Here is a 16,726-nt window from a genome sequence, read left to right on the forward strand (position 1 = left end):
CATCGTCTTCTGATTCCATCCTATTTCTCATTTCATCCCGAATCATGACAAGGCTTTTCAGTGATGGGGAATCCATTCTTTTCGGCACCCCCAACCCCAGAAATCCGCAAAGTAGAAATGATTAACTCACTTTATCCCCAAGAAGTCCTTTTTTCAATGAATGTTCCATAACACTTTTGATAACAGTGATTTATTCCAAGCCTTAAGATCTCTGAGACCCAATACGCCCCCTTCAATGGGTCTTCAATACTCTCCCAACATCACCTCTTGATATAAGAAGAAGATCATCCGCATACGCTAAATGAGGAATCCCCAACAGCTCACACTTGGGGTGGAAATTGAAGTCAGGGGAGGTAGACGCTAATTTCAAGGATCTCTAAATCATTTCTAGGCATATAGCCCAACTAAGATATTCAAACAGAAGGGGGCAAGACGGAAAAAAGGACAGGTTTTTTAACCGTTTACCGTGAAAAAAAAGGCTTTTTAATCGTTTACCGCACATTTCGTAATGCTTTAGTAAAATAAATTAAAAAAAAAAATTTTGACAAACTAACGTGTCACGCCTCTTGAACAGGCGTGACTTAAATTTTTTTTTTTTTTAAATACTAGTCACGCCATATGAGATTCAGATGGCGTGACTTGTTTAATTCTTTTTTTTAAAAAAAGCAAGTCACGCCATCTGAGATGACGTATTTGCTTAATAATTATTTTTTTAAGGCGTGACTTACATTTTTTTTTAAAAAAAAAATAATAATAATATGAGTTGCTTTAATTATTTCACGTCTCATCACATCTATTAAAGACAAAGACTGCAACAAGCACATGCAATATTAAAGTTGCATAATATTTCGTCGATCAATGCAATGTAATAAAATTGGTCAAAGGCTGAAAAGCCACGTGAGATTGATTTATCGAAAATTGGAGGGTAGTGAAAGGCTGTAAAGCCATGTGCATGTGCTCTTTTTTGTTTTGGAAGCATCCGCTCATTTTGCCTATATATTAGGAAGCGTTGGGTTTTAAGTTTTTCTCACTTTCATCTCGAGTAAGTTTTCTTAATGTTTTTTATGTAATTTGTTTATTGGATTGACTCAAATTTTGAGTTAATTTTAATTTTTTTGCAGGTAAATTTTGATTCAACCGTTAATATAAGGTATGTATATTAATATAATTTTTTATGTTAAATATTAAATTTATAGAAAAAATTATTATTTATATTAAAATATAATTTGTATGCTATGCTGATTTATTTTTGTTCTTTTAATTATAATTATTATTTGTTTTTGTAATTATTATTAATTTTTTAAAGATATATAAAAATCATTTATTATGATGAGCTTGTCATTATTAATAGGAAATATTTAAAATTTAANGCGTGACTTGCTTATTTTTTTTAAAAATAATTTTAAAACAAGTCATGCCACTTAATTGGGCGTGTCTTATTTAAATTTTTTTTTAATAAACAAGTCACGCCAATTGAATAGGCGTGACTTGATTACTTTTTTTTAAAAAAAAAATAATTTGTGACTCTTGTTATTGAAAAACCATCTTTCGTAAAGAATTACGATACATTTACATTCTAAAACTTGCAGAAAAGAGAAAGTCTTCAAAGGCTTTCCACTTCTCTCGGATGCCCAAGAAGCAGCCAAAGGATATTCTAAAATTTGGAATACTTCTTCTATTGAATTGGTTCCCGAAAACCAATTCACAATACCAAAAGTTTCTTTCCAGGCCCAATTAGTAAAAGCCCAAGGAAAACAAAAAATGAAGATATTAGGAACCCTTCCAAAAGCTCCCGTACCTTCAAAACTGATAGGAATACAGGCTCAGAGTTGATGTGTCTTTACCAGAGGCCTGATAAAGGCTGAAAAAACCAGATCATCACTGATCTGTTAATATGCCCGGAACAACTCTACAGTTCGAAATTGATATGATTTCTCTAGAAATCAATCAATTAGAACAACGATCATAACCTTGCAATAAGATTATGCTTAAATGTTTTTTCCCCGTCTCTTCTCAGCTTCTTTGTTTACCAAAAAATCTGGAGACATGTGTGGTGACTTACTTGGTATGATGATTTTCATATCAAGCAGTTCCTTAATTTGTGCTGCAAACTCGGCTCTGTCATCTGGGCTGTCATGTATCGTAATTCTTTACGAAAGATGGTTTTTCAATAACAAGAGTCAAAAATTATTTTTTTTTAAAAAAAAGTAATCAAGTCATGCCTATTCAATTGGCGTGACTTGTTTATTAAAAAAAAAATTAAATAAGACACGCCCAATTAAGTGGCGTGACTTGTTTTAAATTTATTTTTTAAAAAAATAAGCAAGTCACGCCTAGTACATTGGCGTGACTTGCTTTAAAATTTTTTTTTAAAAAATTTAAGCAAGTCATGGGCGTGACTTGGTTTAAAATTTTTTTAAAAATTAAGTAAGTCACGCCAAAGTCACGCCGAGTTAATTGGCGTGACTTGCTTTTATATATATTTTTAAAAAAATTAAGCGAGTCACGCCCAATCAATGGGCGTGACTTGGTTTTAAATTTTTTTAAAAAAATTAAGTAAGTCACGCCGAGTTAATCGGCGTGACTTCCTTTTATNTAATTACAAAAACAAATAATAATTATAATTAAAAGAACAAAAATAAATCAACATAGCATACAAATTATATTTTAACATAAATAATAATTTTTTCTATAAATTTAATATTTAACATAAAAAATTATATTAATATACATACCTTATATTAACGGTTGAACCAAAATTTACCTGCAAAAAAATTAAAATTAACTCAAAATTTGAGTCAATCCAATAAACAAATTACATAAAAAAACATTAAGAAAACTTACTCGAGATGAAAGTGAGAAAAACTTAAAACCCAACTCTTCCTAATATATAGGCAAAGTGAGCGTATGCTTCCAAAACAAAAAAGAGCACATGCACATGGCTTTACAGCCTTTCACTACCATCCAATTTTCGATAAATCAATCTCACGTGGCTTTTTAGCCTTTGACCAATTTTATTACATTGCATCGATCGACGAAAATACTATGCGGCTTTAATATTGCATGTGCTTGTTGCAGTCTTTGTCTTTAATATATGTGATGAGGCGTGAAATAATTAAAGCAACTCAGTGTATTATTTTTTTATTAAAAAAAAAGAAAAATGTAAGTCACACCTTAAAAAAAATAATTATTAAGCAAATACGCCATCTCAGATGGCGTGACTTGCTTTTTTTTTTTTAAAAAAAGAATTAAACAAGAGGCGTGACACGTTAGTTTGTCAAACTTTTTTGTTTTACTTTATTTTACTAAAGCATTACGAAATGTGCGGTAAACGGTTAAAAAGCCCAAAAAAGGACTCCTCAATTGAATTACGTATGCCAAACTTGAATTTACACTAAATTTACTCATAAGAATGTAGCGTCGTTGGGTAAAAAAACTTGTCCATTGTTCACCTATAAGCTACCAATTCCTACTTCCGGTAGGTTCCTCATCCAGAAGCCACAACCACAACCCAGTTGCTCAATAATTGTAATTATTTTTTGTTTCTTTTTAATGATTCCTGGCAATTGAAATTCAACAATGATATGCGACTTTTTTCGACAAATTGTGGTTAAAAAGATGTGGCGATATGGGATTTTTGTTTAATATATATCAAACTTAATTATAGTGGTTTATGTTAGAACAATGGATGCTTTCTGGACCTGATGCTTTGTTATTTGAAATTATGTTTTTTTTAGTGTCAATTGTTGGATGTTTAAATATCTGAAAATTATTTGTAGAATATAATATTATTTTCCGTAAATAATTTGCATACCATTAAATTGTCATTTCATCCTGTGAAGACCCTAAAAGACAAGCTAATAACCCCAAGAAAGCCTTCCATGTTTTGATGAAAATATGCCTAAAAATAATGCTGAAATTGAAACTGATATTTTAATGAATAAACTTGGACGTACACCTAACTGTATTCAGAGAATCATATTACATAGCAATACAAGCATGTGTTCAGCTACACTGATCACCAGAGCTTCTTTGAACTCCTATAAATTTGGTTATGAGGGGCCACTTGATCTTTATCAAGTCAATGTTTTTGCGTAGTTCTTTCTATATATAAACTACTAATCACAATTCAACCCACAATCATCTAGTATGATTCCATCTCTCGACAAAAACGGGTTGATACGTACCCACATTAACGTTAAAATAGAAGCCAGAAGAATCGACCATACAAGAATAATGGTGGGAAGTTTTTCTTTTTTACCCATGCAACCTTTGAGAAACGGATATAAATGAACGATCACCCATAATGCATATAAAAGTCTGCCAAAAAAAGGTCCCCATGATTCGTACCCGTTCATGATAGTGTCTGAAATCCCAACTATGATTCCAATGATGTTGATGATCAACAAAGTCATAGGAGGAATTAACAAATATGTCCATTTGAAGATGTAAAGTTCGGAAAATTCTCCGTCATCGGCGCTTCCGGATGTAACAGTGAAGTTCATGTTTACGCCGGTCAAAACCTTTAGGAGACCTTGAATGAGAGCGAAAAAATGGGATGAAACACCCCCGAGCACCCAAAATTGCTCATTTGTCCACCAGTCGTCGAGTCCTATGCCGCCCCACTGAATCTCAAGGATACTAGTGGCAGCCATCGATAGAAATAGGCCTATGAAGATTATACTTCCATAGTTATTGATCTGCAGATTGTAGAAGAAAACTCTCAATAAAAAAAAACGCTTAAAATGAATCGAAATTTAAAATATTATCCAGAATTGCAAATGGTTCAAGGTTCATTAGCTATCATACCTCAGAGATGATGAATTTTCCTGTAAGAAGGCAAATTGCTGGCAGGGTGCAATAAGAAATCAAGAAAAGTGACGACAAGGGATATATAACGGAATTAATGTACGAAACTCTTTGTAGTATTTTCAGGCCACATCCATATCCATACCAAATAGGGCAATGCCTGCTGAAGAAAATTTCAACCGATCCTAAGGCCCTTTGAAGAACCTCATGTAAATGATCTGATAGATTGATTGGAGACGATCCCTTGAATGCCGATATTTTGGGAGTGCAGTACACAGATCGCCATCCATCGCAGTGCATCTTAAAACAGGTTAAAATATCTTCTGTAATCGAACCATAAATCCAACCAACCTGGTCATAATGAACAGTAAACTTACCGTGTATGCATAAATGATGAAAAAAAGAGAAGGTTTTTTAGGACAATATTTTCAAAAGTGGCCACGGAGATTTATTTATACCTCTTTTCCCCATTCTGTTTTATCTTCATAACCACAACTAACGACATGTATGGCTTCTTGCAAGAGGGAAGCAGGTGTTGCACCCTGAGGAATGCCTCCATCCTGTACAAGAGTTGATGCGACAAAACCATGTGATTGTCCAAATTTTTTCTCTAATTTTATTCTTTCGACATCTGCCACGAAACACAAAAAAAAAAGTTACGATATTGATGTGATCTTCAAGAATCTGAAGAAGAGACAAGCTCTAGGAGTTGCCATATTCATGATTATTAACTACAGATTCCATATATCAAAGTTTAAGGTGTTCATGATCTTGATTACTTTTTAACATATATTTTCTCACCTTCTACCCCTTTCTCAAGATTTTCAAGAGCATGAATTTGAGTTGAATCTTCCATCTTATTGCTCTTTTTCTTATCATCCTTTAATTTCCATTTCTTACTCTTCTTTTCAGGTTCACAGCAGCAACACCATTTTGGCCAACAGTTGCATGTGGTACCAGATCGTTTCGCCTTCTTAGGGGCGTCATATCCATAAAGGGCTTGCCTCCTGAATATGCATCCAGTTCCAACATAAACTGGGCCTTGTATCCCATCAAGTCCTTTCATATTTATCTATTGCCAATAAAAATATAATTTAACATTTTCAAAGATCAATTAGGTAACTTTAATATAAAACCAGAAAGAAGCTATACATACATCAAAAAAGACAACGTTACGATTTGAATATCTATCATGTTTATCAGCTCCTTCAAATCTTTGTGGAAACTGCACGTAGCATATTTTCTTGCCCTCCTTAGGGTCCATCATGAAACACATAGCTTCTCTGAGAACCTTGCTGTTATTCATGTAGTTGTTGGAATCAAGATTGAGTAAGCAAGGAGCATTTGAGATGACAGCTGACACCCGTACCTTGAATTAATTAAGCACAAATCATCCATCAGTAATATTCTAAATTCATCTCACAAAGAAAAGATAAGCCAAGCAAGAGAAAAAAAAGTGAGTTACCAAAGCATTCATAGCCCCGGCTTTTTTGTGATTTTCGAATCCCGGCCTTTTCTCACGAGAAACATATATAAGACGAGGCAACTCATTCCCTTCAACATCTCGAACCCTATTTTGACCATGGAATACCTGTCAAGATAACTAAATTCGTTCTCATATCCTTCTAAATCACTACCATTCTGCTAATAGGAAGAATACAAATACAGAATGCTCTACCTGGATTATTCCAGGGTGATCCCGGATATTATTCCCCGGCCATGGAGTTCCATCCTGCATGGTCCAACCTTCCTCAGGAACCTTCTGTGCCGTGGCAACCAATCCATTAATTCGAACTTTGAACTCTTCGTATTCTCTCTGTCAAAACAATTAATAGTGAGTGACAAGTTTCAGCCATCAAATTTGAGTCCTTGACCTCTTTCTCCTTTTTCATGTTCTTGAATGTATGCAGTTCAAATCTTTCAAATTGAAGCGATATAACAAGTTAATGACAAAAATGTCAAAAAAGATAAAAGGGAATAAAAACAACACCTTCATTGCACGGCGTTCCCTCACAAACGTTGGTTCTACATTGTCTCTCAAATAATCGACCCTCGGAACAAAATAACACTCAGGTGCTCGAGGTTCTATGCTAAATTTCTTGCAGAATGGAACCCATTTCCTGGAAAACTCATATGTCTCAGAAAGAGCTTCAAAAGTAAGCATGGCAGCACCATCATCCGAGACATAGCATGCAACCTTATCCGCCGGGTAATCAACAGCAAGTATAGAAAGAACTGTGTTGGCAGTAATGAGGGGAGGTTCTTTCTTGGGATCCACTGTACTAACAAATATATCCACAGGCAGCAGCTCAGAAGGCTTTCCTTCTTTCTCATACCTGGTTAAGAAGTTGAATATGCAGATGTTTGGAAACAAAAATAACAAGTTAAACATACAGAGAAAATGAGAAAAATCTATACCTTAGTGAGAGTCTATCCAGGTATGTTTCTCTCTCAATTGGGAACCACTTAGGAAGCTGATCAAATATCCATGAGAAACCAAACCATATCTCACATATAATCGACGTTAACCACAATCCATATGCATCATTGACAGGATGAAGAATTCTATAATGAATGAACAAACAAAGGATAGCTATTCGAAGTAGAATAACCATTCTATATGGGTTTATCTTGCTCGAAGGAATACTTAGCTTCCTAGACAGTGGCTGTCTACTTTCATCCATCCTGTTAATTATGATAAACAAGGTTTTAGTCGATTCATTTTCATGTTCATTACTCCATAGATGAAGAATCGTCAGCGAAAGTACTTTATACAATCATTTTAAGTAGCTATAATTGCAATATAAATTATTATACTTATAAATATTATACATCAATAATAATCATGCGCATAAACAGAAGACCTACTTGGGTAAACCAAGATCATCCAGCTCTTCTCCATTGTCACCACCTTTATCTCCTTCACATCTAACTACTTGAAGTCTATTGTTCTGCTTTTTCTTCCATTCGTCCATTCTGTCCTTCCATGCGATCGTACCATAGCCATATACAGCCAGGTCTTTCTTAGGATCCATTGGCCGTGGTGGCACAGAAGTTTCTGCAGGAAATTGAACTTTCAATCAACAAAAATAACCCAATATCTGCATGCTCAATCCAAAAAAACTTACCAATCATGGAGGAATCGGTACAGCGTGTATGATGGATTTGCTTTCCATGACCCATGAAGGAAAGGATCATAAGACCGTTTTTGTTCCCGGAAATTGCATCATCCTTAATCAAGATTCATATTTGTGTAAAAAATGGTAATCAAATTTCCATATATGACAAAAGAGGTAACATCTACCTCTTGGCCACAAGCAAGGAGAGGAATTTCCGGGTTAACAGAAGAGTGATCCCGTACGGCTCGAGTAGCGAGATCTTCTTCAGAAACCTGGTGATGAAAGCTCCTTTCATGGCTGAAATAATCAAATTCGTTCTCTAAATCATCGAATTCGTCTTCATCTTCATCTCCATTGACTCTACGACTCCCTGAAGGTCAACAGGCCTATGAATCACACCTGAAAAAGCGGAAGTTTTTGACAGAGGAGGGTCGGCAGATGCCATCACCCACTCCCACTTGAATTTCTCAACAGTTGATATATTTTTGTGTTCTATATGCACGAAAATATAAATTTCTCAGCATCTAAAACTTTTCGAGATCTAGTTTCTCCAGATGAAAATTCTCGTTCCATCATTGATATGCACAAGAATAGATTACCTTTTAATCGCCTGTATCTGGTTTTGCACTGTGGACAGACTTGGTTTCCCTCTCTCCTTTCATATTCATAGCAAGGCCTACAAACAGGGAATGCACATTCATCACAGGCAACGAAAGGCTCCCCATTTATACTAAGCTCGATCTCATCTCCACAAATCTGACAAATTTGTCCGGTAAACCCCGGCACAGATGTCACCTGCCAATAAAACAATTAAATTATACGTGAATTGGCATAAGATTTGATATCATACGACAGATGCTAAAGTACAATAATGCAAGGAAGAAGAATTTGGAAGTTGTAACGGCCCTGGAATTCGAAAAGCTGAAAAGGTAGTTAGCATAAGAAAATGAAGAAAAGTCAGTAACATAAAACACTAACAAGAAATTCCTGTTAAACCACCAACAGGTTTCAAACTAAGATGGCCTGTAGGCCGTAACCTGGAAAATCTGCACTTTCACAAAAAGAAACCTTAGAACGAATAGCTAGGAGTTGGACATCATGAAACAAAGTCACGTGTAAAGGGCCAGCAATGTTCTACCAAGGGCTCGACACACGAAATCACAGGAGGAGGGACGACACGAATCAAGAGGTGATGTAATCTATTAGTGTACTTTCAATCAAGAGGGCGAAACTCGAAACCGTGGACTTCTCAGAAATTATACGTGAATTTTCCCTGAAACAACCTAAAGTGAAAAACGAAGGGAGAAATCATAATTGTATGCATGTAAGCAACTCACTCTTCCAATCTCATCGGCATCTATGATTACAAATTCATTCTTGATGTGTGAACCAGCCACAAGTTTCCCTTTAGTATCCATTCCCTCCGAACCTCTCCTTTTTCTTCGCACGACTTCACTATCAATAAGAAGCAAACAAAAAACCCGAATATCTTTCAGTCAAGGATCATTGGTACTAGTGAAAGAAAGAAAGAAACACAAGCCACTCTGATTTATTTCTTTTTCTCTATGTATCAACCACATCCTCTTTAAATCAAACCAAAACGACGCATTAAAAGGCTCCAGAAAAACGAAACACTATTTATCATTTCATTTTGTGAAGGGAAACAAGTGATCAGTAAAGCGAAGGGTTTATCTCCCTCCTTATTTCATTCTTTAGTGGATAAGAATATTTCACCAAATGCCACCAGGTCGGCGAAAAGATCAAAAAAGTCGATAAAAAAAATTGTCAGTTTGTGTTTGTGTAAAGAACGTATACGGAAAAGGAACAAGCAACGGACAAAGAATAGCAGAAATGGCAGTTAACGTATCTAAGGTTACATGCATACGGCTCAAGTTCAATGATCAAGAATCGTACTTAGTTCTTCTCATAAAGTATTGTGATGGTGGTAGGATCACGTATAGAATCTGTAGGTTTTTTCTGGGTAATTTTATGAATTTTTTAGCTCAAAATTGAATTTTATGAGTAACAAATAGAATTAATATTCTCAATATAATACTATATTTTTATGATAAAATATAATGTTATATTTTTATGATAAAATATTTGTATATGTTAAATACAAACATAGAGCTTGTTCATGAGGTCAAGTAACTTAGCTGGCGAGTTCAAAATTACTTTTTTAAATATTATTTACACTTGTAACAATATAAAATAAACTTATTAGTGTCATTTATAATATTAATGAATAAATTATACATGTGTGTATATTTGTATTACATTTCATAAGATTTATTTGAATGGAAAAAAGTCAATTTTAGTCTAATATGTACTGTGTGTGATTTTTTTAACCAGGTATGTTTCATTGAATCAATTATAGTCGTGTTACTGTGTCATTTTGATCAATTTTAGTCCTTCCACCCAAAATAATGTAATTAAACGACCATTTTTATCGTTCAAATTTTGCAAGTACGTGGTTAAAAAAAATTTCTCGAGATACACATATATTTGACAACGTAGTTATAAATTTTAACATAAATATTAGTCATTTATTTACATGATTTCGATCAAAATGATTAAATTAATCAAAAAAAACATAGTTATACGATTATAATTGATTTAACAAACCATGCATGACTAAAAGTGTCACGTACCGATACACGCTGGACTAAAATTAACATTTTACCCATTCGAAATTGTAAATAATTTTCTGAAGAAATTTTACAGGACCGAGTTCAAAATTTTATTGTATTTAAATTCAATGGTTCGAGTTTGGTTTTTTTGTACGCCTATATAAGTTGGACCAGCGGCGGCCGATTTGATCCTTTAGGCAATTGCCGAGGGTTCAGGCAACATCGAATAACTGTTATAGGAGAATTATGAAACTCTAATTAATGAGATATCAGAATTTCTTTTTTAATTAAATAAATAAAATTTAATTTTCAATTAATTTCATGTTTCTAAACTAAAATTTGAGGAATATGTATAAAAATAAAATTAATATGATTGCCGTCGGCCAAGAATATGACTGGTTTCAAAAAAGAAACGTTGTCTTTTTTTCCATTCTTCTTTGAATTGAAATATTCTTTACTTGTATTATGTTACAAACGGAGAAAAGGGATTTTCTTTCTTTGTTTTCCTGCTTTCTTTCTTATTTTTTTTTTAAAATGAAAAATATAACACATGTAGCTGTCACGTTGGAAACAAGTTCCAATAGTATACGACAATTATCACGATTATTTCGAAGCAAACATTGTATCACTTCGCACGTAAATAATTTGATTATGCTTTCGATTATTGATAATAGAAAATGAATTCAGCAATTCTTGAGAATCCAAAATTAACATTTTTTTTTTTATCTATAGTCCGGCGAAGGCATCTTTCCAAGGACATAATATTTGTGGCAAGAAATAAAAATACGATAATGCAACTTTATCGTTTAAGATTATCGCATAGGTTTGGTGCTGATTGGAACTTTTATCTGAAAACCCAGTTAAAATATTTTTCCTGTCCCAAACAATTAGACACAATTAGGTTGTAGATAATATATCTCCAAAGCGACAACTGGGACGCGAAAATGGTCGAAGAATCAAAATTTTATCGAAGTTATCGGAGAATATTGGATCCCAATTCATCAAACAGCCCAATTAAACCCTGGAATATTGGATCCAAATTCATCAAACAGCCCAATTCAAGCTGCGATTGGCAATCTCGGGGAAAATGTTATAATTTGATAACTACAACATGTCAATCAGCATTGGATAAGTTGTTATTAAGATTAAAACTTTGACCTAACTCAATCTAAAAGTTAGCTCAAAAAAAGATGATTGTCCAAGCTCATACATACAACTCTCAAGTATTTTATCCAACCGAACAACTAACAATTGTTACTCTTACAAATACATTATTTGTTGGAATGACTTTCAATGTATAAGAAATTAGTTATATTGCAATTCAAAATATTTGCATAGTACTTTATCATATTATTAAATGATAAACGGGTGGTTTAAAGAGAGAGTTTCAAATTATGGACGTATTTAATGGTTCATAAAAAAATACCTAATTTTATCATAAAATTTATTTTCTATAAGTTCCAAATAATTTCAGAACATTTATTAATCCTAACGGTTGAATGGGAAAAATAATTATACTGATGATTTAATCCGACCGTTGACATGATCGCTTTGACATTAAGTACCAGTATTAGTGATGGGATGGGTGAATTAATCAAGCCAAAAAAATAAATTTCAATAAAGTTTTATTTTAAAATGTATTTTGTAATTCTTATAACTCTTATGTTATATGTTTATTTACCAATTTAACATAAAAAAATATCCAATATGCAAAATCATCATTTATATATGACAAATTCTCACACAAAAATTCCCCAGGCCAGAAAGAGATAAACATCATCCAACTCAATTACAAGCATCTTACTTATTGTGATCCAAACCATGTAAATACCAACACACGCAAGCTTTATTTAATAATAATACATAATATTTATATATACATATAATCAAAAGAGGTGGTGGTGCTTCTTTCCCTCGCCCCTTTCTTCTTCTTCCTCCTTGACTTCTTTCTTCTCGTGATGCTCGTGGAATGTGTAGCCACCGGCTCCCACGGCCACCGCACCCGCGATCTCTTCCTCTATCTTGTGCCTGTGCTTGTGATCCGGGTCTTTCTTTGCCTCGTGTTTCTCGTACTACACGTAAATTTTATGCCATAGATATATGTTAAATGTATGTTGTAAGCCAAATTCAATTTTGATCCTGCACTCATAAGGCACTTCACCTATTCAAATTTCGTTCTATAGGTTTTTGTTCTGTGATTCATCAAAATTTAGCCTTTCTTTAAAATCATTTTTCGTCATAGTAATGATGTGACCCTCAGTAGTGACCAAGTCACCAAAACGGTGAAAATGACTAAATAATGAAGAAAAAAAATCGATGGCCAAACGGTCAATCAACGGGACAAGCAACAAGAAACTCACCAAGGCAAAAGCACCGGCAGCCACAGCTCCCATCTCGCCCAGGTGTTCCTTATGCTTATGCTCCTTTCTGTCCTTTTCATAATCATGGTGTGGCCTTTCCCCAACGTAACCAACAGTGTCTGTGGTTTCGTAGCCGAGGCCGGTATTGTCATCCACGCCAGAAACGTTTTCCGTGTAAACCACCGCAACCGGCTCCTCCTCCTTGTGGTGGTGGAAAAGGCCGTGGTGGTGATGCTTCTCCTGAGACATGATCGATATTTAGTAAAAATATATTAATTTTATCAATTTAATGATATAATATCGTATAGACCTGGCAAGTGTGCACCATTTATATAGAGGATGTGATACCCTAAATATCTCGACTATCCAACTACATATTAAATAGATAAGCCGAGATTTGTTGGCCTCAAATTAGAGTCTCGATTATTGCAGGTAGTTTCCTTAATTTATTTAAGTAAATTTAGTTGTTTTTTATATTCATTGTCTGATATAAATAAGTTTCGGATCCACACTCAAATCTAATCGGTAGTGTGAGAAATTACATTGTGTATTAAAAAAAGTATTCAATAAATAAATTAATTTGGTGGTTTCATCTCATACTATTCATCATTTGGTGGTTTCATCTCATACTATTCATCCATCTCTATCTAATCATGATTTGAGTTCTTTTATTTGGAATATAAATTAATCATACGTGTGAGTATATTTTCTATAAAAAAAAATATCATTTTTGTGTCAATAGACAAAATATATTTTGATTCGGTATATGGATTCAATCAGATAATTAAAAGTTTGCTCCATTTTATAAAAATTATTATAATTCTGCTTTGTAAGTAGGCCTTCACCAAATAAAATGGTCTGGTTAGGAAATGAACCACATGATACCGGAGATGATAGGGTCACACTCCAATGTATCAGTCGGGCTACTATTCCACAAGGACGATTCATTGCATTTAGGTATTTCTTTAATTAGTTTAATTTTTAATAAATTATCCAACAAACGAATAAATTTATTTTTAATAAAATTATATTTTAATATATTCACTCTTTATCATATCTACCAGTTAATGTTGGCAGATGGTACATAAATATACATTAAATTTAATTTATTGTGAAATATAAATTTTATATATTTAAATAAAGATTAATGATTTTAAATTAAATAATATAATAGAAAGAAGCTTCATTAATTTTGGGGAAGAAAAAGACTACCAGCTTTTGTATGGTGACACATGGATTTGTGTATATGGTACGTATATTAGCATGTGGCCGTTCGTTATTTGTCAACTGTTCAGTTGCTCTTCTTCCATGGCATTAATTTTGGTGAAATAATTGATTGGTTACACAACTTATTAAAGTCAAGTACATTAAACTTAAGTTACAATTTATTTATTTATTTATTTTTTATTCAATATCAATATCTTAAATTTAGAAAGATTTTTCTTGGCTAATACAAACATTGAAAAATAAGGGTAATTATATTATATACAAAAAAAGGGAGAAGTGATCATCCTATTAGATTTGTGTTTTTTACATTACAATTTACAGTTTTTACAGTTGGCGGGCGTCTTGAAACTATGATTAAACAAATACTAATAAATAAAATTAAAGGTTGTATTGATTTGGACATTAGGGTGAATAAACATGTCGGCAATGTTAATTTCACAAGCCCCACGTTTGAGGGAATAATCCATCAAATATTCAGAATATTCTGTTTTTTTATTAAAATAAGAGCCAAAATTTATCGTTCTCACACTTTATCTCAATAATGTGCTACAAAAGTAAACTTTTTTAATTTGAAGAGGAATAATAGAAGTTTGTATATTTAGAGAAGATATATTCGTTATAAAATATGGTTTAGTACAAATATTTTTATGCAACATAAAAATAATATCTTTTAGTTCACTAGTTAAGTTCTAAAAACTATCGGAATGTTGGTTTTGAATTTTATGGTTTGGGGAAATATTTTGAATAAATGCTCGTAGAATAAACACAAAAACTCTTGTGAGACGGTCTCACGGATCAATTTCGTGGGTTGAATCTCTTATTTGAATCATCCATGAAAAAGTATTACTTTTTATGCTAAGAATATTGTTTTTTATTATGAATATCGGTAGGGTTGACTCATCTCACAGATAAAAATTCGTGAGACCGTCTCATAAGATACTTACTCCCATATAAAGGTTCTAGAGATAAAAACATATATTTTGATTTTTTTTTTCTTATGAAAAAGCTTTTATCTGTTTATGTTAAACTATGTTGATTTTGCTTAATAAATCTTATACAGATTTGTTTGCGGTTAACCGATAATTGCAGTGAGATATGTTCTAAAATATAATATAGAATATAGAATATTTTTAGAATCAACTATAAGTAATGATTGTTTTATGAAGTACATAAATAGTGTGTTTGTCATTTGATTAATTTTATTGTTATAATAAAATAATAAATCAAGTTTTAAATTTACCTGTTATTTATTTGTATATTATTTATATATTAATAATAAAAGTATAATAATTTCAAATGATTTTATTATTAGATAAAATTGAAATTCATCTTTATTAACATAAAATAATATCTAAACATGTAAGAGATGAATTTAAAATTTATAATCTTATTTTACAAAACAATAACTATAAATTTAAATATCTTTAAAATTAATAAATCCAAACGATTTCTACCTTACACCACACCAGACGGGTTACACTCTTATTTAGTTTTTTTTACACGTGTCCAATTTTTTTTGGGGGTTTATAAAATTGCTCTATATTTCTTTAAACATGATTAACGAAAATAAACAAACCGTTTATGCTCCATTTCTTTTCTTTATATTTTGACATGTCATTTCATAATTATCTAACCACGATTAACAAAAGGAGGAGACATAAGTTAAGGTATAAGTATTCTATTGCTACAATTAAATATTGTAAATTAAAAATTATATAAAAATTATACCTGATGGTTTAACTTCTATAATTCTTGTTTTTGTAGTAAAATTGTACTTTTAAAATTCGAATATTTTTAATTTTAATTATTATAAGAAATTTATAAAAAATAAAATTTTATTCTACCCATTTATAATTGATAATAAACCTATTCTAACTATTTGTAAATTCTACAACACAGAAAAATATAATGACTAAAATCTTCAAATTATACGTAGTTCGTTTTATATATTTATTATATTTTCATTTTGTACATTAAAACTTATATTTCACTAAAATTTGTCTATATTTTCTATTTTAAATCCTAAACTAAGTAAACAGTTTTACCTTCTTTTTTTTAATAATAATTATGGTTGTATTTGAAGGGGAAAAAAGTTTCGAAAGTTAAAAGTTTCGGAATTAGTTAATCATAGTTATTTTTTGGAATCATAGTCATTTCAAAGTTAAGTAAATCTCCATATTAGGATAGAATTAGCCAAGGAATTTGAAGCATTTGATTTATATTTATTGTTTCGACGAATTTATGTTTATTGAATTTCAAATCTAGTTATTGATAATGGTGACATAGTTGAAAGAGACCGAGTATGCCATTTTTTTCTCTCAAAAGGAATACAAAAAATTTAAATCTAATTTCCTAACAAGTATAAGCTTTATTTATAGTCATTTTCATGAGCTTAAACTTTTTATTTAAGTAACTCCAACTTAAAAATATATATAAAAAAGGTAATTATGTATTTGTTATAATTTATAGCAAGTTTTATTGCACATTCCAACATGACTTGTATCACAATAAATTAGATAAATCTGAAGCTGAAATCACATCAATACTATGTTTCGCATTTCTAATCGCGATGAGATAAGAG

The 16,726-nt window shown here is 32.1% G+C and overlaps 2 protein-coding genes across 3 annotated transcripts; both read right to left on the bottom strand.

The window, feature by feature from the left end:
- Window positions 1-3,951: 3,951 nt before the first annotated feature.
- On the bottom strand, window positions 3,952-9,781 carry LOC140971590 (cellulose synthase A catalytic subunit 5 [UDP-forming]-like). 2 transcript variants are annotated; one of them, XM_073433929.1, is made up of 15 exons: window positions 9,266-9,781; window positions 8,528-8,723; window positions 8,114-8,298; window positions 7,938-8,040; window positions 7,678-7,867; window positions 7,422-7,494; window positions 7,228-7,283; window positions 6,800-7,145; window positions 6,488-6,625; window positions 6,275-6,400; window positions 5,966-6,178; window positions 5,611-5,881; window positions 5,268-5,440; window positions 4,810-5,160; window positions 3,952-4,700 (listed from the first exon to the last, which is right to left on the bottom strand). In XM_073433929.1, exons 1-15 carry the CDS (start codon window positions 9,344-9,346, stop codon window positions 4,119-4,121), a joined length of 3,084 nt encoding a protein of 1,027 aa, XP_073290030.1. In that variant the 5' UTR covers window positions 9,347-9,781; the 3' UTR covers window positions 3,952-4,118. The 2 variants fall into 2 exon arrangements, with proteins under 2 accessions (XP_073290030.1, XP_073290029.1); XM_073433928.1 differs by having other exon boundaries at window positions 7,228-7,494; window positions 9,266-9,780.
- Window positions 9,782-12,266: 2,485 nt separating this feature from the next.
- LOC140971591 (abscisic stress-ripening protein 2-like) lies at window positions 12,267-13,227 on the bottom strand. Its single transcript, XM_073433930.1, has 2 exons — window positions 12,919-13,227; window positions 12,267-12,630 (listed from the first exon to the last, which is right to left on the bottom strand). Exons 1-2 carry the CDS (start codon window positions 13,165-13,167, stop codon window positions 12,445-12,447), a joined length of 435 nt encoding a protein of 144 aa, XP_073290031.1. The 5' UTR covers window positions 13,168-13,227; the 3' UTR covers window positions 12,267-12,444.
- Window positions 13,228-16,726: the final 3,499 nt, after the last annotated feature.

The sequence above is a fragment of the Primulina huaijiensis genome, chromosome 2 (genome assembly GCF_012295235.1).
Source record: "Primulina huaijiensis isolate GDHJ02 chromosome 2, ASM1229523v2, whole genome shotgun sequence".
Taxonomy (NCBI): domain Eukaryota; kingdom Viridiplantae; phylum Streptophyta; class Magnoliopsida; order Lamiales; family Gesneriaceae; genus Primulina; species Primulina huaijiensis.

Bases quoted from the DNA above. Each gene is read 5' to 3' on its own strand.
- LOC140971590 (XM_073433928.1), bottom strand. From the start codon at position 9,346: ATGGATACTAAAGGGAAACTTGTGGCTGGTTCACACATCAAGAATGAA. The intron at 8,299-8,527 runs GTAATCTATTCT...GTTGACCTTCAG, and splicing joins CAGATACAGGCGATTAAAAG to GGAGTCGTAGAGTCAATGGA. The intron at 5,441-5,610 runs GTGAGAAAATAT...GTTTCGTGGCAG, and splicing joins TCTTGAGAAAGGGGTAGAAG to ATGTCGAAAGAATAAAATTA.
- LOC140971591 (XM_073433930.1), bottom strand. From the start codon at position 13,167: ATGTCTCAGGAGAAGCATCACCACCACGGCCTTTTCCACCACCACAAG. The intron at 12,631-12,918 runs GTGAGTTTCTTG...ATTTACGTGTAG, and splicing joins CTGCCGGTGCTTTTGCCTTG to TACGAGAAACACGAGGCAAA.